This window comes from Anopheles ziemanni, chromosome 3 (genome assembly GCF_943734765.1).
Source record: "Anopheles ziemanni chromosome 3, idAnoZiCoDA_A2_x.2, whole genome shotgun sequence".
Lineage (NCBI taxonomy): Eukaryota > Metazoa > Arthropoda > Insecta > Diptera > Culicidae > Anopheles > Anopheles ziemanni.
The window spans coordinates 35,894,399-35,916,630 of record NC_080706.1 but is presented as its reverse complement, the minus strand read 5'-3'; the positions used below and the strand labels follow the sequence as shown (position 1 = coordinate 35,916,630).

General features: G+C 48.0%; 2 protein-coding genes across 2 annotated transcripts in view; both read right to left on the bottom strand.

Moving 5' to 3' along the window:
• Window positions 1-22,232, bottom strand: part of LOC131289364 (protein Pixie) — a 369,862-nt gene that overhangs the window by 217,515 nt on the left and 130,115 nt on the right. The window lies entirely within an intron of this gene.
• Window positions 1-22,232, bottom strand: part of LOC131289376 (homeobox protein homothorax) — a 151,103-nt gene that overhangs the window by 116,719 nt on the left and 12,152 nt on the right. The window contains exons 3-4 of the mRNA XM_058318612.1: window positions 7,933-7,983; window positions 7,797-7,847 (exon numbers count right to left, since the gene is read on the bottom strand). Of these exons, the coding sequence (XP_058174595.1) occupies window positions 7,797-7,847; window positions 7,933-7,983 (102 nt within the window). The remainder of the gene's footprint in view (window positions 1-7,796; window positions 7,848-7,932; window positions 7,984-22,232) is intronic.

Genomic DNA, 22,232 nt, shown 5'->3' with positions numbered 1-22,232 from the left:
CGAAACTCGAAATCGAATCGTATCCAATCGCATACGTAATGGATTTAGATCTTTCGTGACCACCGTGGGCTCGTCCTGCGTGGCAGTTCCTCCGGCACAGGCACAGAACATTCGGACGTGTGACCACCGTTCTAAAATATGCAACCCCGAAAGGAGTGTGTTCACACACACGCAAAATTACGAAATGGAAAAAAAAATCAACCGAAAACGTCCTCCCTCCTAACCCATTCGAGAGACGATAAACGGACGGACGGATGGAGCAGCAATAACAACAACAATGAGGCTGGAAGGAATCCTTTGCCGCACGAAATCTGCTCCTCGCACTCGGGACTGGGGAGACATAACAAGCGTTTCGAAGGGCAGGAGTCAATGAGTTTTGAGCGCGTTTTCGAGGCATTTTTTCGATGAACATTCCACGGCCTGGGTCCTTCGTCTTCCCTCCCCGCGAACCGTCTTGACCCGAGGGTCCGGGAGGTTTTTTTCGGGGGTTGGGGAGAGATATCAAAAGGAGGCAATAGGGGGAGAAGTTTAATCACCTTAGAAGGACAAAGGTGCGAAAGGAACCGAAAGGGATGGATGGGGCTGGATGGAGAATGCTGTGCCGGCGAAGAAACCGGATTGATTCTCCGAGACTTTCGGAATGGCTTAGCGGAGGCCAACAAATCCCCCACTCGAAGCGGAGAAGATAAGGAGCGATGGTTTTTCGGCTCGGGAAAGCGTTTTTGTGGGTTTCATTTTCAGGGTTTCACCAAAATATATTCGCCGAAAGGAGCGCGCGCGTGTGTGTGTGTGAGGAGAAACGATTTCTCGTTTTTCGGTTTGGTGTTTCTTCGGACGTAGAATGTAAATTCTCTCCGCAAGCGCAAGGATTGGGATGGTTCCGTTAAAGGATTTGTCTGCGCCATTTTAACACGCAGCTTTTTATCTTTGTACCCCCACTAGCAGAAGGTTGCGCTTGCTTGTATCGCCATCTCGTCGGTTAACGATTTGTGCAACGCACCTCACTGACAGCTCATTGAAGCTCCCCTTTAGAGATCTTTCCTCGCGGGAAATGTGAAAAGCCTACACAAACCCACGGGTGTCAGATGAGCGAAATAAACTTCAACGATAAATGAGAATCGCAGCAGCCGGCGCCCGTTGGCTACGGTGAACATCGAAGCAATCGACTTCAAAGACCAAACGACAAAACCTAACCTCAAACCCGCGTTCGGGGTTTCTGGAAGGAGGCAGCAAAAAACTGTCATCTCACGAGCCATAAAACCCTTTAACCTGCTCAACCGGAGCTGTCAAGTGGAGTTTTCCTAGGGGGTGAATTTCCATACCAGGTGAAAATGTTTAAAAAAAATGTTAGCCAATAGACTTTTCCCGGGCCGTCATCTTGCCTTCCACTGCGTCATGTTGCCGTTAGGAAGGGACGACACAGGTTATTGCGCTTGTCTGCCGGTGACAGATATGGAATCCCTGTGTGTGAGTGTATGGGATAGATTTTTGTGTTGTCCTCGGCCCTCGGACTCATTTTCCGGGCGTTGTTGGACAGATTTTTCCGGATGTTTTGTGGAGGTCATGGGATGGATGGTTTGAGTTTTTGTCCTTGGTTTGGATTTTGATCCCTCTTCCGGAACAACACAAGAGAACACAATCGAAGGGCGCTGAGTTTGGGGATGTTTTGTATTTCTGGTAGAGGGCAAGATAACCCAACAACAAGAACAGAAAAATACACAAAATAAAAAGTTCGAATGGCTCAACGTACTCTCAAATCGCACGAATCAGAAGTAGCGGCCAAAATGAAAACAAACTGTTAGCGTGGACCAAAAGCACCTCTCTCTGTTTATCTCTCTTTCTCTCACCCCACCTCCCCACTACACACACACATCTGAACACGCCGGGAAAGAAACCTGTTTTTCGACGTTAGAAAACCCGCGCCGCAGAACTAACGAGCGCCTCCTGGTCCGGTCGACGATCGAACCCGAAATGAAATAAATTATTCTTTCCCATTTTGTGCGCGTCCCCCCGGCCGGCTCGGGCTGGTCAACTTCCCCCAGCAGGCCACCCCCAGGCGGGGGGACATGATAGGCTTATGGAGGAGGCGCGCAAGAACCCCAAAAAAAAGCGCGTCCCCAACGTGCGTCCAAAGGTTCGAACCCGAACCGAGTTCGTGTAGTGTTTCATTGTGTGCTCGTGTCCGATTCTGTGGGACACCGCATCCCCCCACCCTCCCCTCCTGGGGCGGATTCTGTGCTTGTGCCTTCATCTCCGCAATATTTATATGCCATATTCCCTTTCCTTCCTGATAGCGGCGGTTCGACCCCATTCGCGGGGGTTCGCGGGGCGTCTCCACTGGTTGCGGCTTACGGTCGGGGTGTCGCTCTTCCGCGTTATTCTCGAGATACGAGATTCTCTGGCTGGCTTTTTGTGGCTATTCAAATGTACATTCGATATTCTTCCGCGAGCCGATGGACGCCGCTTTAGTTAAAACTTATTTCGCTTTTTTCGTGGCGGTTCGGACACCGCAGCCGGCGGGAGGACAAAAAACCCATTACGGATTTTCAATATTCGGGGCCTCGGTTTCGAATTTCAAACCCCGAATCGAATCCATATTTTATGTCCACCGTCGCATGGCACTGGGGCAGGGCAGGGTAGGCCTTCGCTTCCACTGGAGTCAGCTGTGTACGGTTGGCCAAAGGAAGATAATAATATTATAACACGGACAAAATAAAAAAAAGTCATAGTCCGAACCAATAACTCCATCCACCAATTTGCCCCGACGTGACGTCGCAGCATCACGAGGACTAAGAAGGAAATAAAGCTGCACGAACCTAGACGACAGACTCCACTCCGAGGGCATCTTATAGAAGTGTGTGCACACATCAAAACAATGCTTCTTGGCAGTCCTTGCTGGACTGAACAACGTAAAAACAAGTCTTCCAACCGGGAACAGCATCGCTTTGCTGGGCAAGAAAAGTTCCACAATAAATTGAGGAATTAAATGGTTCTCACCTATGAGTCAGAAATAAATGAAGCAAATGCGAGTCTACGAAAGGTGGACGAGGGAGGAGGAAGACGGGAAAATAATCCACTCCGGTCGCTTAGGGATGCTGGCAGCAACAAAAAAAGAGGTGCTAACATTGGCAAATTTATTTTTTAACTACAAGTCCTTCCACTTAAACTTCTTCCACTTCCACGTTGGCGTGTCGTCTTCGTTTGCCTTCTTTTATTCCTCCAGCAAAGGAAGCACAAAAGCTCGTTTTCAACACTCTCGACACTTGTGTGTCGCCCTTCCAATTCGCGCCCAATTAATTGTCCCCCCAGCGCATTCGCATCATGGGGGAATGGAAGGCTGGGACTACTAAACAACAGTCGAAGAAAGCCGACGGAACGAGCTCGCAAATAATGGAGCCGAGAGTAACGCAAAAATGTTACGCACCGCATCGAGAAGCGGTGAAGAGGTGGTGGGTGAGGGGGGAAGGGAGGAAAAAATAATGGAACGACAAGCCATGCGCAACCTGTGCGCCTTCGATAAAATAAGGATATGCGTGTCATATGTTCTCAATTTTTACGACATTCCTTGCGCCCGTGGAAGAACGGTGGGGGGGATGAGTGCAGGGAGGGCGGAGACAGGGGGGGGGGGGGGGGGTGTTCGTAGGGGACATGATGGTGATAATACCTGCACTCACCCAATAATGGATATGCCGAGGCCGTGCGGGACGCCATGTGTGTGCGTCATAAATTGGAAGATTTTATTGATCCCGGAGAGTCGCAGCATGTGCCGGGCAAGTTCGAAGGCATCGGCCCGGCCCGGTGTTCCAGTTCGGACCGGAGCCGGGAAAAGGCTCCGGATCAACGAAGCAACCTGAGCGAAGCTCTGGCCACCAGAAACGTCACGTTTTTGCCTCGGTGGTGTTTTAATCCAGTGTGCGAAGATAAAATACCGCCGCCAGCAAGGTGAAGGCAGGGGCGCACGGGGGTGGAGGAGAAGCGTTGCTACATATTTTTAACATTAGTAGACACCCACACCCACACTTCCCTCGTCCCCGATCACCCCCCGGGTTGCCCTTCAGATGGTGCACTTAATAGCCGGATGGATTGGGTGATAAAGCCAAACCGGGTGCCCGGGGGTGGGGACCGGCCTGGAAGCCCGCGATGATGGCGAGTTCTATGGGAAATAGATTGAAAAATGATTTCTCCATAGTTCGTGCTTCTTTTTCCAACCGTGGCGGGATTTTTCTCTCCTTCATTTTGCTACCATATTCTCGGTTGGTTATTCGTGCGAATATACGCTGCGCTCTAATCTACCCTTTTAGAGGAGAAGGACAAAGACGAGGCGAGGGGTTGAGGACCACGCGGGATGGACCATTCAACAAATTGCGTCGGTACATCAAAGTGCCATTTGCGGCCTGCGACGCCGACGACGGTCGAGAGAGCAACGACGACGGCGACGACGATGATGTTGATACTAATATTATTATTGCAATCAATCATCAGCTCAATCCAATCCGGCGATCCCGAATGACGGCCAACTGCTGACGACGACCACGACGACGATGCAATCGACGGCCGCTTGTCAAGGTGCCTCTAATCGCTCCGTTGACGGATAGGGATGGGTTGAAGGGAGCGAAAAGGAGGAAGAAGAAAATAGGGAAAGAAAACCGGGCAACTCCATCGCAAACAGCTGATGATCAACGGGTCCTGATAATGGCGTGCCGGAGACCTTCCTTATATTAATGCCCTCTGTGCGTTAATCTACAACCCCATAAGGCCTTAAGCCCTCGGGGGCAGGGGCTGATCCATCGATTCCACTATCCCAAATCACCTCCCTCCTTCCCGTCCTCACTTCAGTCTATTATTGATATTTATTTTCCTAAATAAAGAGTGATTGCAAACACCACTTGACCGATTCCCACAGACACACACACAAACACTCATTTAACCCACAACGGACTTTTATCGAACGGCCCAATTCGAGGGATTATTTGATTATTTTCGCACCCATCAACTCGCAACCGGATGGCGCCAGGCTATTGGATTGTAAGAATGCGTTGTCCATTTTGAACTGCGAAGGCGAAGTCGAGAGCGATTCTCTCCGAACAAGGGTTAACAACGGTGTTTTGCCTTGATGAATCTTTCACCTAAGATTCATTCAGATGGATTCATAAATCTTTAGGGATTCGATTCTTCAAATGTTGATGAATCTTTCGAAATCTCAATGAATCTGTCATGGATTTTTGACTAATCTGCATGATTCTTTCATAGGCGTGGATCATGCGAACAAAAAGAGCAGGTATTGCCTAGAACCATTTTTTGCTGACAAGTTTTCATCAGTTTATACATTTTTGGGATTCATGAATCTCTCATACACAGATTCGTGAATCTCTAAAACACGAAGAATCATTCACATTCATGAATCTGAACCTGAATTACCCAACTCTAGTTAACAACGAATTAGTATGGCTCATTTGCCACCGTTGAAGCATCCTTTGCATCCTCACTAATGACCCTCGGTTCCACGAAATGGTTCAAGAGTTCGATTGCTAACTAGAAACAGTTTCCTTCAATCGATAAGAAGCGCTTGACCTAACGTTTATCTCTAAGGGCCTGGAACTCGCACCTGTCAAACATTGGGGCGCATAAAAGTGTTCGTACCTTTGGAAAAAAACGCGGAAATGAAACAAAACTTCAACTGCCCCAAAACGCGTCGTTAGCGGGCGATCTGTCCGAACCGGGGAGAGAGCAACGGGCTGAACAATCTCTAGCTCAATCGCAACCATTTACGTTCGGCGCGTTCGGAAAGAAAGAAAGAAAAGTAAAACATACTGGAATAATTTACAACTCCATCCCATCCATCTCCCGCGAGTGCGAGTTGGGAGTACAAATTGGAGTTAAAGGAAAGCCCACCCCGCTGCTGCCCAAAAGGCAAACACAAAGGGACCCTAAATAGGGGGTGAACCACAAAAGGGAAGGGGTTTGCAGAGCCCCTCATCCGTACCCACACACATACACAATCGGGCGTAATTAAAATGATAATGAAATGTGTAACAGATTAGTGGCACGAATTTGTTGCAGTAAAATTAATTAACATTTTCATGACTAGAATTTCATTTCACCAATTTTCTATTCCGGTGCGTTTTATTATCGACTGCTGCCCGCTAGGAGAAGTTCCGCACCTCGCTTCGCCTCGCTGCCCAACGGTCAATAAACATGGATGGAAACCGAACGGTGGTCCCGGTTGTGTGTGCGAGTGCCGTTCTATTTTATTTTATACTACAGCACACCAATTCAGCAATGCCTTCTGCGTAACAGAAGTAGTTCCGTGGGTGCGCGAGAGCGTGCGCCCTTTGACGATGTCCCCCGCACACACACGGACACCCTCCTCCACCCACGGGGCTCTGGGAACGGACGAACGAATTGAAACAATAAAAAAGCCGCTCAAGTCGAACGCACGCCATGCACGAAGGCGCAACACCGGCGGCCACCGGAAATAAACATGGGATCGTTCTTTCACCTTTTTCCGCAACTTTTCGGTGGAAACTGTGTGCCCTCGCACAACCGGCCATCAGCGACCGAGGCCGGGCGGATTGGGCTTTGGGCGAGATCCCTTATCGCGCCTGCGAAAGGTCACGACGTCATTTTCCCCCTCCCTCAATTCCCACTGTCCAGCGGCGTTACAAGGATGAGCGCGCAAGAGGCCATCATGGCTACGGTTGACCCCGGAGAGCTGAAGGTCCCGTAGGGTTTTCGAAACAAACAGGTGAAGTTTAATGGTGCCCTGTTAGCACGCAATCGAACCCGGAGGAAAAGGATCACAATAATAAGTAAACGAAAGGCCCCGTTTAACAGTTTTAATGGTCTAGGTTGCACTATTGGGACGATCGATTAGACCCATTCCGTGATGGATCGGTGAGTTCGATGAGTGAGGAAGATTAAGTTCTCTGGGTTACATTTTTTGAGGGTTTAACTTTTTCAAATTTCTGTACCTTTTGCTCGACGTTCAACACACTATCAACACATTGTTATTCACCGAACACCGACGACGAAAAATGAACACGACGACAGCAAAGAAAACCCAAACAGTTGACGACTTGACTTGCAACCGAAATACCGAACATATTATGTTAACTACCGAAGCTTCGATCGCAACGAGCGCGATCAGATATATATATATGTGTGAGATTTGTTTTTTTATACGGTGTATTTTTCTTTTACTTCTTGAAATTCAATTACGAACTAAAACCTTTTCCGCAAGTTTGACAAAAATGAATTTAAAGGTGGGGGTAGAAAACACACCCAGCATCATTCAAAGTAGATTTGATAGTTTAACTGTAAAAAACAACAACAACGTTTACATAACAGGAGATCTTTCTTGCAACGTGCAACGTGCCGCGAGAGCTGTAAAGAACTGGCTCCCTTTGAGAGAAGATCACCGCGCAGAAACTCGCAGCGGGTTCGACAAAGGATTCGGTCGAACCGGCGCTACGCTGCCGACCACACAGGTCTCAAAGATGTCCAAAAGAAAAACATAGAATTCATAAAACATTCCACACACCGTCGTGGGACTGGGTTGACCAACCCCCCTCTCTGGGAAGGCCGGGCAGTGGGAAACTGAAAAACTGCACCATTGCGCTTCCACGACGGGGGAAGGAGGACGACAACGCGGCCCACGGTGGTGGATATGTTTTAATTATTTCTTGCATTTTCCTTCCACGAAGAAAACGGGGGGAAAAACGTTTGGAAGGTGCGATGCTCGCGATCGCGAAAACTCTTCAAAAGTACGTCTATACGATCGTTCGTGTTGTACTTACTTTTTCGAGCTCTAAAAGATGAAACCTTAGAACTTGAATTGCTTGCACCATCTGGAAAATGGAAAGGAAAACACAATGTTTAGTCGAATAATCGACAGCGCAGCATTTGTCGGGCAGATCGATAGCCGATACTTACAAGTGAGTCCACTTCGGGATCTGCTACGTAGTAGGGTTTTTCTTGCCGAATCTGTGAACGAAAAGACGAAGAAGAGAAAAAAAAACATGAGCATTCCATTGAGCAAACATTTGCGAACGATATCGGGGCGGTCTGAACACGAGATACTATACGAAGAAGGAGGGCTGGGGGGACACGCTATCAGTCTCGGGGCAATATCATCAAGGTGTGATTTTTGGTAGCTAAAACCGGGGCGTCGTATTTGCCCGATACGTCAAAAACGACGACGATAACGACGACAGCGAAGATGACAGCAGCACGCGAAGGAGACAACAGCTCACGGCGAGAGGAGCGAAAATAAAAAAAACGAGCGTCACCACAACCAGAACCTTGTTCCAAGGAAATCAACCGGTGGCCGCCCTGATGGTTCGTTTTTTTTTATGGCGCACCAGACTGTTGGATTTATGACCTCAATCTTCCCCGCATCTTCAGCGGGGCGGGCGGGATTCGTCGTAAAAGTCATGAGTCATAAAATTATCAGTGTACAGTGGCACTTTGGAACGGTACAGCACGATGATACGATGATTTGTGATTTTGTGGTGTTGCACCAGCATCGAGAGTGTCGTGTTGGGTTTTTTTTTTGTTTTCCTCTCTTTGTTTTTTTCCTTCTTGTTTTCCTTTTGCCATTTTTTGGTCCCAAATTTGGTGGAGTCATTGAACGGCTGACCTAGGACGCTCGCGCGCGCACACAACATAACTGGATCGGTTGTTTTCGGCTGTTAAGGGGACAAACCTGGCCACCTTAATGACATCCAATTTGCCGGCGGAAAAACAAACAGAGTTTTCCTTTCACTCGCAAGCAGCCCCGAGCAGCGAAAGGAAGCGCGGATGCGGATGCGGCTTGATGTTGATCATTAATTTTATCCAACGACGAGCGACGGGGATTTGTATCCCCGGTCCGCTCATGTTGCTCTTAATCACGATTTACGGTAAATGCGAAAAAAAACACAGGAAACCCAGTCCGTCTGGCAGCCCGGGAGCTAGACTTTAAGATCGGAAAATCGATGCTTAAAGAGCGTACCTCCAATGGGCCCTTTTTCCAACCGGTGTTAGTTGGAGGGGGAGGGGTCTTTAAATGATAAAAAGTGTCATTTGTTTTGATAAAAAGTTTCCTTCCAGCGTTAGATTGAGAGCGGGAAATAAGGAAGTTCCGGGCAAAAAGTTACTCAAAGTGCCATAACAAACGGAACGACTTGATTAGAATTGAATCCGACTCGACTTCTTTCGATTCGATTCGAAGGCGGGCAAAATGGATCTCACTCTCGGAAAAGAAAGCACAGAAAATGTGCTCTGATTTCCTCCTTTCAAGTTGCAACAGCTCCGCTTCTTGGTTGAAAAGGAAAAACCACAAAACGATCGCCTTTAAAGTGACGAGGTGGTTTTCCCGACCGGAAGTTCAGTGATAGAACACAGGTGATTACGGACCGGAAGGATGGGCCTGGCCTGCTAATGGTCATTTGGTTGCAATCGAAACAGTACATTTCCACCACCACTGCCCGCCCGTCGATGACACTTGAGAGAAAAGCCATTGCCATTCCGCAGCGTTTAAATAATCGAACAGTATGTCCGAGGGCCGAGAGAAATATGCTCTCCTTGTTTCCGGGGCGAAGGTTTTCTTCGACTGGTCGTTTTTATTTTTCCTTTCCCCATCGGAAAAGGGAAACGGTTTGCAGACAGCACCAAATTTAGATACTTCGTACCAGTGCCCCCGGAACGACCGTATCGGCCGGTACTCATCAACTCACCGTTAAACAACCCATGGCAACGATGTACCAAAACCCAAAATGGCTCCTCCGGCTGGGGGTCCGGGGAAAGAGGTGAGGGGGGAGGAAAACTAACGGACTAGAATATTATTTCACAGTTCAACTACCGCAAGCTTCCCCCGTGGAATCGTGCAATTGTCGGGATGGTTTTGCTCCACATTTTCCTTAGCCGTTTTCCGGAGAAAAGGAAAAAGAAACGTGTAGCAGGCATTCGAATTGGGAGTTTGTTTGTGACGATACCAACAGAAGGCAACGGAAGGAGTTTTGCGAGCAGTGCGTATCTGCTCCCATTTCGGCCCATTACAATCCTATTCCTTCCGGAAAAAAAGACTACCTTTTGGAGGGGAAAACTTCCCCTCGGGCGGGTTGAGTCTTGGAAAAATAACCTCGAAAGGGGGTTCGAAATGGAAACACACTTTGGAAACGTTACGCAAACCCGCAAAGCCCACCAACGTTGCCATTTCTTTTGGGCCCGGTGTTTTTGAAGGAAAAGCTGGGCTGTGGCGGGAGGGAAAATGGGCAGCACAAGAAGTGACAGTTCTGTTTTGCGTTTTTTTTTTGCACCATTTTCCTCCTCCCGGAACGGAAACACGAAATGGGGCCGTTACGACAGAAGGAAAACACATCCGGGGGCGTCCCGAGGTGAACCGAGGGAATGTTTTTCGGGAAAACAACTCTCTTCAAGAGTTTCACGGAACTAACCAGCCTGTTCTTGGAGCTGGAAAATTTGGGCAAAAAACACTGGGAAAACCTCCCCCGAACAACCAATGGCTGATAAGGAATGTGTGCTCTTGAAGACATCCCCCTCCCCGGAGGGCGTTACACCGAGGGGAAAACGAAGGAAGTGGAGGATTTGTTCCGACGTGCATGGTCTCGGAGGTGGACCGGAACTGGAAGAAAAGCCGACAAACGACTCGACGCACCGGAAAATGTCACCCTCCCCCTCGGGTGAATTGGTGGTCCTTGGAAGTTGGTTGTACTTTCTTTGTCAATGCCTTCTAGTATTTCCTCCTCCATGGTTGGTTCATTTTTCCCGACCGAACGTTTTTTCCTCCACAAGTCAAGGGCCACCCAATCGGACACGGAACGATCCACATCCGCATCCGAATGTCTATTATAGACCGCAGCAGCACATTCCCAGCAGGACTCCATCTCCAAAGGAAAACCCGGAGAAGGAGAGAAAAAAAAACCATCTTGCGCCCGGTAAGACGCCCGGTGATCCCCGGGCACGTAATAATGCACGGGTCAGTGAGCCGGGATTGGAATTGGCAATGGCGAAATGCCGTTTTGCTACAAATTGAAGGTAAATTGACATTTCGGGTTTCGGGAAGAAACGCACCGTGCGTGCCGGGAAATTCGAAGGGACGCAGCGTTTTTCGTTCGCCCGGAGCGGACGGAAGGAAAACGGAAGCCAAACACCGAACAATTCACGACTATTTTATTTCATAACTTCATTCCCTCACCGCGCCCCTCCCACACAAGCAACCCGATCCCCCGAAATGGAACGGATTTACGTTGCATTACGTTGGGATTAGTCGAGGTGGAAAATGCGAAACATATCCCATCGCCAGCGAAGGGGACTCGGCTTATGCGAGACTATTTCGGCGAAAAACCCCCAGTCGAGGTGGATGTGTGTGTGCCACTGGCCATTAGGCTGGCAATGGGTTTTACGGGGTTCGTCCAACCGCAGCACCGGAGGATCTGTTTCCCCTGCTCTCTGGAGGAACAAATCCTAAGGATCTTATCCTTCCACCAATGGCCCGACCGCAACCGAAGCACTTGCCAAAAGAAGTGTTTCTTTTCGAAGTAGCAGACGAAGAAAAGACGTCCCTTCTTCCCTTCCTACCTTCCGTCCACCCAAGGAACCATTCAACCGTAATAAGAAAGGTAAAAAATGTGGAGGAAAAAATGAAATATCATCATCCCGCGGGATGAAGGCATTCCTAATGGATTTTTCCGCAGGCGCGCGCGCTTGCGTTCGCATTTGTGCACCCCGTGCGTGCGACGGTTTTCCGTCCCGTTTTGCGGGGCCAATAAATTTATGGCTTTATATTTCGCACACACACAGACCTATAAAAAATAATAAAAATAAAATAACGGCAGTCGGCGTAAGTACGGAAAGTTGCTAAAGTTGCAAAAATGGGCCTGTCGCTTAAGATTTTGCAGTATCTGAAGAGGGGAAAAGCGGAGAAAATTTCTAAATTCAATTTTAGTTCCATCTATTTTGCTGTAAAACATGTAGGAAAGTGGATTTTGGTGTATAGAACTTAGACTTCTTCTGTTCTAAAATTGTTGAAACAGTATACACACAATTTTTGAGATTTTAACTCCAGCTCGAGAACTTGATTCCATTTACCCTAAACTCCGAAACTACAATTTAGATTCGTTCTGGACGGTATTAGAACAGAGGAAAAGCGGGGAAAACTTCTAAATTCAATTTTAGTTCCATATATTTTGCTGTAGAACATGCAGGAAAGTGGATTTTGATATAGTCTTCTGCTGTTCTAAAATTTTTGGAACAGTATACACACAATTCTTGAGATTTTAACTCCATCTCGAGAACTTAATTCCATTTTCCCCAAAACTCCGGAACTGCAATTTAGATTCGTTCTTCGTCGTGTGGAAAATTGTTTGGCGTGAAGATACTCGACCCAAACCGAATGGTATCTCTCCAATTACAAACGGACATAATTATTCGTCGCCCAATGCTCGGTACTTCCGATACGAATGCGGTTTTTGCGTGCCGAACGAATCGAACCCGCGCTCCAAAGGACATAATTAAGGAACACTTTAACCATCCGGTTGATACCATCAAAATAGAACGTCGGTAAGTCGGTCGAGCCGGCTAAAGGCGACGTGTGTGAATGTCATTCGTTGCAGTTGAGTCATGGCTGGAGTCGTCTCGTTCCGTGACTTGTAGTGATTCTCGGCGGCACTTTGAACGTTCCCCCCCTCTTCTCCTAAGCCAACCGGACACGTTCCAGCAATTCCGAGACAATTACTCACCTAAAACGCTCGTCTTCGGCAGGAACCGGTACCCACCTAAGCCGATCGACTTAACGACAGCGCACTATTACACGCTCGACTTAGGAACCCCGGTGCCGGTGCCCGAAGACCCGATTAGTGGAAGCCATCGCCGCGCCACGGGTTCCGGGGTGTTAAAACTTGTTGAAACGCGGGCAGGATAAGACATAAATTACCCGCACCCCGGAACCGAACCGATCGGTGTCCGGTTCGTATCCTTGGAGAAAGGACGATAAAGACGTGCGGTTCCACAAAAACGAGGATGATCTCATCAGCGACTCATTCGTCGGAATGAACGCGTTTCTGAATGGGTTTCTGTTTTACATAAATTATGAGCATTTATATTGCACCGAGGCGACGAACGGAACGGTGGCGGACGGGTCGGTGGCCCCCTTCGGCACATGTTATTAAAATGTGTCATTACGAGAACCCACTGACCGAACGGGGAATGATGGGAATGCCCGGTTGGACGCCCGAAACGCCGGGCCAAAGAAAGGGCAAGAATAAGTTTGTTGTTTTCTGGAGGCCGGACTCGCTGATGAGATAATTCCCGCAGAACGAGCGAAGCCTCCCGAAGATGAAGGGCGCTCAGAAATGGTAATTACTAATTACTGGCCTCCGTCCGTATCGCTTTTCTGCACCCTTCCGAAGTTCTCCTGCGTCGTGCCCTATCCCACCGAACTCCCAAAAGCGGAAAGAAAACGGATAATCAACTCCACCTTCGCCTCCATTAATCGAACCCCACAAAATTTGGGATCCTTGTGCGAGCCGAAGACTTCGGACTGCTTAAGTCAACACCACAAAAACCAACGGAATCGGGTGGCGAAGGAGGACGCGTGCAGCCAACCGGAAGTAACATATCTTTCACCTCCGCCCCCGACAACGAAACATCGCCAAAAACCTCTCCGTCTCGGGCTCCGTTCAAATCCAATAACTTCTAATCTCCTTCCCTCACTCCCCTTGCATCCCTGATTCCTGGCCGGGTGAAGAAAAGCCGTACAATTAAACAATCTTCATTCGGGAAAAGTGGGGGGAGAAAAAACCCGCGTCTACTCTTGGCGCCACCCGGTTTTGTCGATGAGATTGTTACACCGAACGCGGGGAGGGTAAAGGGGTTGGTGGTCAAATTTATGATCAAAACAATAATCAAATCGTTTCGAGATAGGCATAATAAAATATTCCTTTTCCCAATTCCCAGCCCTCCTGCTCCTCCTTCTAAACAATTCTTCTCGTCCACAGCCTGCTCGCTGCCGATCTCCGGATCTCGAAATGGATCGCGCGAATCGAATCGAAAGAGAGAACAACATTGACCACCACCCTGATGGGGGAGGGTTGGGTAACCGGTGTGGTTTGGCAGGTTGAAGATGGCGCCTCGGTTCCGCGCGTATGGATGTAAGTGAGGGCTCATAAATTATCGTTCGGGTCTCGGGCCACCAAAGCCACCGTTTGTGTTTGCGAGCGCGAGTGCAGACTGCATTAAAACATGCACCGGAAAAAAAGGATAAATAAAAACCCTACACACACACACACACACACACATGGAAGAACCAAAATAAACATTCCATCATCAAAAAGGGCATCCTGGGCATGTTGCTCGCTGCCTGTCCCGCTCTCACGCCCGCTGTTTGTGTGTGCATATAGTTGTAAATAGTTGTTGTTTGTAGATCGAGTATTGATTGCAGATTTTTTCCCTCCTTTCCATTTTTTTTTATCCATTGCTCGCCGTCGCCGACTTCTGAAGGGCGGTGGGCGGCGGGGAAAAGAATCGGGAAAAAGGTCGGACACTTACCAACCCTCTCACCTCCCACCCCTCCTCCGAAAAAAAACCGGTCACCATCACCCAGCGCGAGAAGAAGATCGCCGTTGTTGGCGATTGCATAAATTTCCAAACAAATTCCCGTCATACTTTCACGCCTTTTTATGATGCACGTCGTATGTTGTGGTCGTTGTTGTTGTTGTTTCTGGTTGATTTTTCTTTTTTTTTCCCCGTGTTCGGGTGCTTTGGTTTGGAGGAGCGTGTTCTTGCGCCCGCTTTGTTTTTACGACTTGCGGCCAATTTGGAGATTTATTCGTCGGATGTCTGTTTTGCTGACTCTCGCTCTCTGCGGTTTGTTTGTTTATCTTTGTGCCAGCGCGGGGGTGTGGGCCGCCGGAGGGTTTGCCTGGTAGTCTGGAGTCGCCTTCGGCCTTCCTAATTCATTGCTTTAGGAAGTGCTTAGTGCCGGGCGGGATGTGGTCGTTCGGGATGCACAATTAATTACACACATTTGCACCATCACCCGCTGCTTTCCCAAAAGCGTTCCCGGTGGCCCGCAAACTCCGTTTCTTTTTAATCCAACAAGCAAGAAAGCGGGCACGGGGGCTGGGGTACGGGTTTTCGGCTATAAACTGACGTTAATCATACCTCCATTTGGCTGCGGTGAGACATAATGAATCCTAACGACAGCCCGCTTACCGGCTGGCTCGCTCACCTGATTTCCGCGGAACCCGAACCGACGTGCAACGCCAATTAAATGTCATTCGGGTTCGGAGCCCCGAATCAATGACCCTCCATCCGAGCCGAAGGAAACCTGGTTGGGAGGGGGGACGATTGGCAAATGCACCAATACACCAAATAACGTACCACACGCAATGGGCGCAACAAAGCACATATGGCGTATGGCGTGACGGATTCGATTTCGATGACCTCATCCGTGCGAAACTCAAAATCACAAACACAAACACAAGGAAAAAAAGGAACCGGAGAGATACTCACGGGTGTGGAGGGAGGGGACAAAAAGTGCATCCCCCACCGGCCACGAGCAGAGGAGTAGATGCTCCCCGTGTGGTCGTCGTCCTTGGCGAATACAAATGAAGCTGAAACGCAGTACATTTCGATGGGAGATGCAGCCAAAAAAAAAAAGAAACAAAACCACCTCAACAACAACGGCCAGAAAGCAGAATAAAAAAAAACAACCTACGCGAGGTTTTAAATCCACTGCAGACGAAAAACGCAAAACGAGTGCAAAGAAATCTGCACCGGAGAAAACTGAAAGCAAAAAAAAAAGCGGCAAAACCGAAGTGCCGACCATCCGGCGAGCTGTACGCTGTAACTGTGTCGTTAACTGTCTGATACTGGTCGGCGCATTTACCTGCTGCTGCTGCTGCTGCTGCTGCTGCTGCTGCGGTTGCATTCTGCATCTGCAATGCATTCCAACTACACCAGCCGGTTGCCATGTGAGTGCGCAGGAACTCTCGCAGAAGTAACGAAACCAAACGGAGCAGCACACAGAAATCAAATCACATCCGAAATCGGGTGTCGGCATCGGGTGGGCAAACAATGGCAAGAAGCTGGCATATGGCATTGGTACTTTTTGATTACGAGGTCGAAGGTTTTCTTTTCCCATTTCTGTTCTGTCTCCCGAGCCCGCTAAGCGAAGCTGAGAAGTTTTTGATTCTTTGAGAAAATCCACGAAACGGGACCCTTCGGTCAGCTGAAGCGGACATCCAAACCGACCCAGACCCGGGAAGCGGACCTTTTCGGAGGACAAGGCATTCCGAACGCTCTATTTCGTTTCGGTGCAAAGTGATCCTCGCACGGAAGGACGCTCGGGTGCGATGGAATGGAATGGAAGGGAGGGAAAAAAATGTCCGGGCGTGTTTGTGATGGTTGGCACTTCCTGGAAGTCCATCCCGCCACGGAATTCGAGCCCGTCCCGACCTTCCAGCAACAGGTCCGGTCCCCAGAATGACGTCCTTCGGTATCCTGTCGAGGTTGGAAAACCGATCACACGAACGGTCGGATCGATTAGGTCCGCTTCCCAGCATGGTTCTCGACGAAAGCGAAAGGACCAGGGGCCCCGTGTGCCGGGGTTTGTATTTCTCCAGAATAGGATCAGCGAAGACAACCGCTTTCCCTTCGGAACATCCCCAGAAAGCGATCCGTCATGCAGCGATAATTGATTTTTGACACTCCTTAAGATTTTTGTTTTTCTTTCTCGTCGGGATTCGTCCTTGCACCGAGTTCTGACCTTGCTTTGGTGTTTTTCAATGTGCATGGATGTTAAACCATTCCTTTTGATTGGCATCGAAACAGCGGAAGGTTTTTCCCAGGGAAATGTTTCACGGACGGAAAATGAACCATCGCCGAAGGGCGTCCCGGTGATGCGTTTTTGAACGATTTTTATTTTATTCCTTCCCGGGACCATTCGCAAACAGATCTTTATCGGACGCACAAAGCACCGATTACGCAATAATTAAATCAAACTTGTTTTCCCCCCATCGTAACTTGAAGATCACGCAAAAACCAAGGGCTTCAAACACGACGAATCTGGCGAAACCTCAGACCCGTCGGCAGCGGAAGTGAATGCAACCTCCTCCTGGGGTTTGGTTTTTCTGCGCAGCTTTTTTCGCAGTCGTAAGGACACTTTTCCCCTCGAATCCAACTATTGTGTGGTATTTCCTTATGCTTATGCGCGAGCGTTACAAAGTATTTTCCCGTTTTTATTTCCACGCGCTTTATACTTTGTTTTTTTTTCCTTTTGTCCGTGTCTCTTCCCGTCGTGCGCTTCGTTAGTTCGTTAGTGGTTCGTTTGTTCGCATTTTTGCGCACTATCCAGGGACGGGGGGTAAAAATGGGACCCCTGGGGGGAGGGTGCCCTCCTACCCGGCAGCATTCGAACCCGTCCGAAAAAAGGGGTTCAGTCTTGTTGAAGCAGCCAAAAAAGCAATCGATCTCACCGGGTGAGCAAAGGGATTTTTTTCGGAGGATTCCAACGGGAGGGACGGGGTAGAGACAAAACAACCTCGCTTGAAAATTAAAACCATCCGCCCATTCACACACACACAGTCACATAGGATTAATAAAAACCTATCCAAGGAGAGAGGAAAAAAAGAAGTAACAACCAAACGAGAATAACATCTCCGTGTAGAATAAGAACCTGAGGCCAACGGAACAACAGCTATAACAAAAAAAAAAACAGTAACAAAAACGTAAATGAAACGAAACGAAAACCACCGTCCCATCGGGAGGGAAAAGCGAAAAGAGCATGAAAATAATGAAATTCCTAAAAAGGCTAGCCGGCACACGAATATCCGTTGCGAGTACACAAACTGTGTCACCCCGGCAAGGTTTGCGTATTTTTCCCTTTCTTTTTTCTTCGCTCTTAAAAACATTTAAGCGACCCTCCTGTCCCGTCTTCCATCGCACGGAACTTTTGTCGTTTCTTCGCTCGTAAAAAGATCCGCCAAGAAAGAACCATCCTGCCGTGCCGGACTCCAGAAAAGGCAAGTAGGACCCGAAATGCGCTAAACACCCCGTGATCCTGGGGAGGGAAAGTGAGTCTAGGGAGAAAGCCCACGGACCTCTAGGGGTTCGTGTCTGCGTGTGTGTGCCCAAAACGCTGCGGGGTTCCCTAACTCTGTCATTTAGCTGTTGGCACATTCGAACCCAGCCTTTCGCGTCACAAAGCGAAGGAGAGAGAAAGAGAGGTACAGGGTTGCCTTCGGGACGTCGGTACAAATTGGAACCCCCGCGGGAAAATGCAGTGCCTCTCAGCTCAAGGAAAAAAGTGGCAATTCGTCGGCAAAGTATGAGGAAAGGGAAAGTACGATCGTTAGGATGGCCCGATGCCCGAAGGTCGATCGATCTGTTGATAGGTTTTAAAACAGTAAAGCAGGATGAAACTGGGAAATAGATCCACATTGCAGTGAAGTATTGAATCTTCTAACAACGCAGGTAGAAAACGATGCGACGATCAACGGAAAAAGCGATCGCCAACATCGGGAGAAGCGGCGAATGCAATAACGAAAACTCCGCGCCTTAGCGCAAGGTCGAAGAGATTGAACCAAAAAGTAAAGAAAATAAAATGGAAAAAACCTCACGAGAAATAGTACAAGAAACGGGTGGTAAAGGGGGAAGAGAAAGCAGGAGAAAAAAAGGGTACACGCACGGCGATCAAACATAATGAATAAGAGCAAAATTGAAAGTCTCCTTTGATCACATAATTGTAATCTTCGATATTTTCCTCGGTTTGCCATTGTTAGCCCGTAAGCCCCGGCTGGCTGCTTAGGAGATCGTGTGGTGGTCGATTGTTGTTGTGTGTTTTTTTCACATTTTTTTCTTTACCTTTTGTTCATCCCTCTTCCCTTTTGTGCCTTTCTTCTCCTTTCCCTCTACGGGGAGGGGAACCGATCGGGAGGAATTCGGACCCTTTTCTGGAAGGTGTTGTGTTATGCTTTTCCCCCTAGTGATCCTTTTCTTTCCTTTCATCCACAGCTTCACTGTGGCCGTCCCTCCGTCCAGGGGGTTATTTTCGCTTCACTACGCAGCCATAATGCTGCGTTTTTGTGTATTAGCGCTTTGGAGTTTTCCCATTTGTCCGCCATCGGTACAATGGTTGTGTGCGACGCTGTTTCGTTTGAGCTACGGGGCATTAGGAAAGGGGCCCTTCCACTCCAGTGGGTCACGAAAAGCTCTAGGATGGTCCGAGGGTCTCACCGGGTTCGGCAATGGAAGAAGAAAGGTTCAACTAGGCGAAACGTACCATTGCTGGGGAACATATGCTTTCGTTGTCTTCACGCCCGAAGGCTTCGGGCCAAATGATCATCTGCGCCAGGGAATTCGAGACGCAACGATCGAAGGCAGCAAACGAAAAGAGCGGACGAGCAGGAGGCGATTAGGACCTCCGGTACGGTTCTTGGATGTTTCGGTTCCACGAAACATGCGCAAATGTGCAAAGTACGAGTTCGGGATAGAAATAAACACATTGAAAACAAGAACACTACACTCGAGGACATTTTAGAAGTAAACAATCTCCATGAACAAACACTGATCATGCAGACGAGAGTGATCTGCAAGAAGATGAAAACGGCAATAGAAAATCGACGGTTGGGCCATCTGCAAGCCACATTTATCCTGTTAAAATGTTGCACAAATCGAATAAAGAAAGCGAAGCCGGTACTCATCTTCCATTCAGTCCGGGTAAACCATAAAACATGTCAACATTTTACATTTGTTTTGCATATTCCACGTATCGTCTAAATTGGTCCTTTTAAGACGAAAGAGAAACGAAAGCATAATATCCAGTTTCAACCCTTGCTCCAACATTCCAAGGCTTGCTTTGACACCAAACTTACTTTTTATTTTTCTAAATTTAACTTCAAATTCAAGCAGCAAACATACTCATTTAAGAGCAAAACATATTTCCTCTAAAACCTATAAGTTTTCCCTCTGTTATTCAGTATGGTTTATGGTTGTATTATTTTCAAAATTGAACACCTTTCAGGCAACCATAAAAATATATTTTCCTCCAAACCCTAGAGCAACGAATTGTCTACAAGGGTTAAAAAAGGCTTATAGTCCCTCGCTGCGTGCCGGATTCAAGTTCAATACCAAAACCATTCCCAAAATACCGTAAACGACAACAGGAACCTGATGCTGCCGTTTCGCTTTTCGCTAACGGGCGGACGCACATAAGCCGGAGAAACAAGAATAAAATTCAGAACAACAACAACAGCAACCACCATCACCAACAAATAGCACAAAAGACAATCCCAGACCGGCCCAGCATGGGGCAGGAAAGAGTTGAAGACGGTCTGAACAGAGGAGAAACAAAACAAAAAAAACCCCCGACCAAGATCAACCGGCAGAACCGGAGAACGGAAAGCAAGAATGTGTGTTAAGCTTGAAATACGCTTCAAGGAGAAAATCAGATTAGTGTCATCTAGAAGAAATTTTATTTTTTGGCTCCGTTTTTACCCCGCTTAGTTTAGCTTCAGCTCGCCGTGCTTCGATCTTCGTCAGTGCTTGTGTTTTTCATTTTTTTTTTTTTGTATCTTTTGGTTAACTCATCCCTTCTTTTGACCCTGTTTTGACGCAATGAAGGTTAACGCGACATTGGTTCCGACCGTGGCAGGTTTCCTGAAGACCTCAAGACCTCAAAAGACCTGAGTAGGACATTGTTGAGGAGCAACATACGGTGCGCGGTTCGGGTGGGTGGATCACCGAACGATCGAGAGTAGGGAAGGGAAAAGATACATTTATTTTAATGTTTAGAATTTTGGGTTTGGCGTTTGTCGTTTCGACCAACCAGTTGTGCCGTCTCGAACTTCTCCGACGAAAAGAACGCTGGCCGGTCCAGCACAAGCGTTAGGCCTCGGCAGCAACAGCAGCATAAATCGACGAGACGATCGACGACGGCCCAGACGCATCATAATTCCAAACTGACCAACCCTCGAAACCCCATTTCCCGGTTCCAAATGGAATTGAACGTTCGGTTTAATATTTGAGGTAAAAAGTCATCAAAAAATCGTCTCCCGAATCGAGCAACGTCGATGGAACAGAATCTCAAACGGGCAGTTTTGAGAATGAAATGAATATGCAGATGAGATTGTTTTTAATATTATTTTTCCCTTCTCTCCCCCTTCGTTCCGAAGGAGACACCTAGTTTGATGATATCTTTTGATTGAAAATTATTCTCAGGGAAATGCCAACCTGTAATCATCGTTTTCGGCTGCTATGCATGGCGAATCTCAGTTCAAGCATCGGCAGAAGTAGTTAGGCATTGCAAGTAACCATAGCAACCATAAACCTAGCAATCGATGCATACATGACTCACAAATGCAAAGGTAATGATGCAAGTGTCAAGTTGTATTGCGCTCAAAATGACGTTACAATAATTCACAAATAAAGCCGACAACGGCATCCCTCCATAAGAGAGCTATTTGCAGACCCCAGACTTTGGACAACCTAAAACACTCCCCTGCAATGTTGCCAAACGGTGTTTAAAACGAGTCATTCCCGTCGAGTCATTACACCGGCTGCATCGAAGGCAACGAGAAAAAAAAACAACTGCTGGTGGAACAACTTTAAAAGAAAAAACTGGGCCGGTTAGGCTTAAACCTCGCAAGACAGTTCATCGGGGCGAATTTACATTTTTGCCAAGTCACGCAGCTTGCGTCCCCGTGGTAGCCCTTGAATAGTGGTCCAAAAATTGAAAGCAGCAGCACCGCATAAAAGGAGGAACTCCACACATCTGCACCGGCGTAGAAACTCGGCCGGGTCCTTCCGTTATCTAGATGCCGAACATCATGATCCACCACTTGGACGAGGAGTTTTCCCTGAATCACTCCTTGCTGCCCTGCTGAAGGTGCCCGCCGGAATGGAATGTGTGCAGAAGACGGTTCGGCCCGGACAATGCACACATTGTTCTATCGGTGTTGGGAAGGTTGTTTCTTTTCTTCAAGGTACCCGTTTTAATTCCCTCCTCTTGAAATTATGTGGGCCGTACTCAACTGAACACCTTCCGAACGACCGAACGCACTCGTTTTGCTATGCGGAATAAACGCCCTACGTAGAAAAAAAGCTTGAGTCAAAAGTCAGAAGAAGAAGAAGAAGTAATAAAGACAAATGTCCAACGTAAAAAACGATCCCAAAAGTTTCTAGTCTCCAAACGACGTCTGGTTACGAGCTGGACTTCGAGTGGTTCTCTTGCC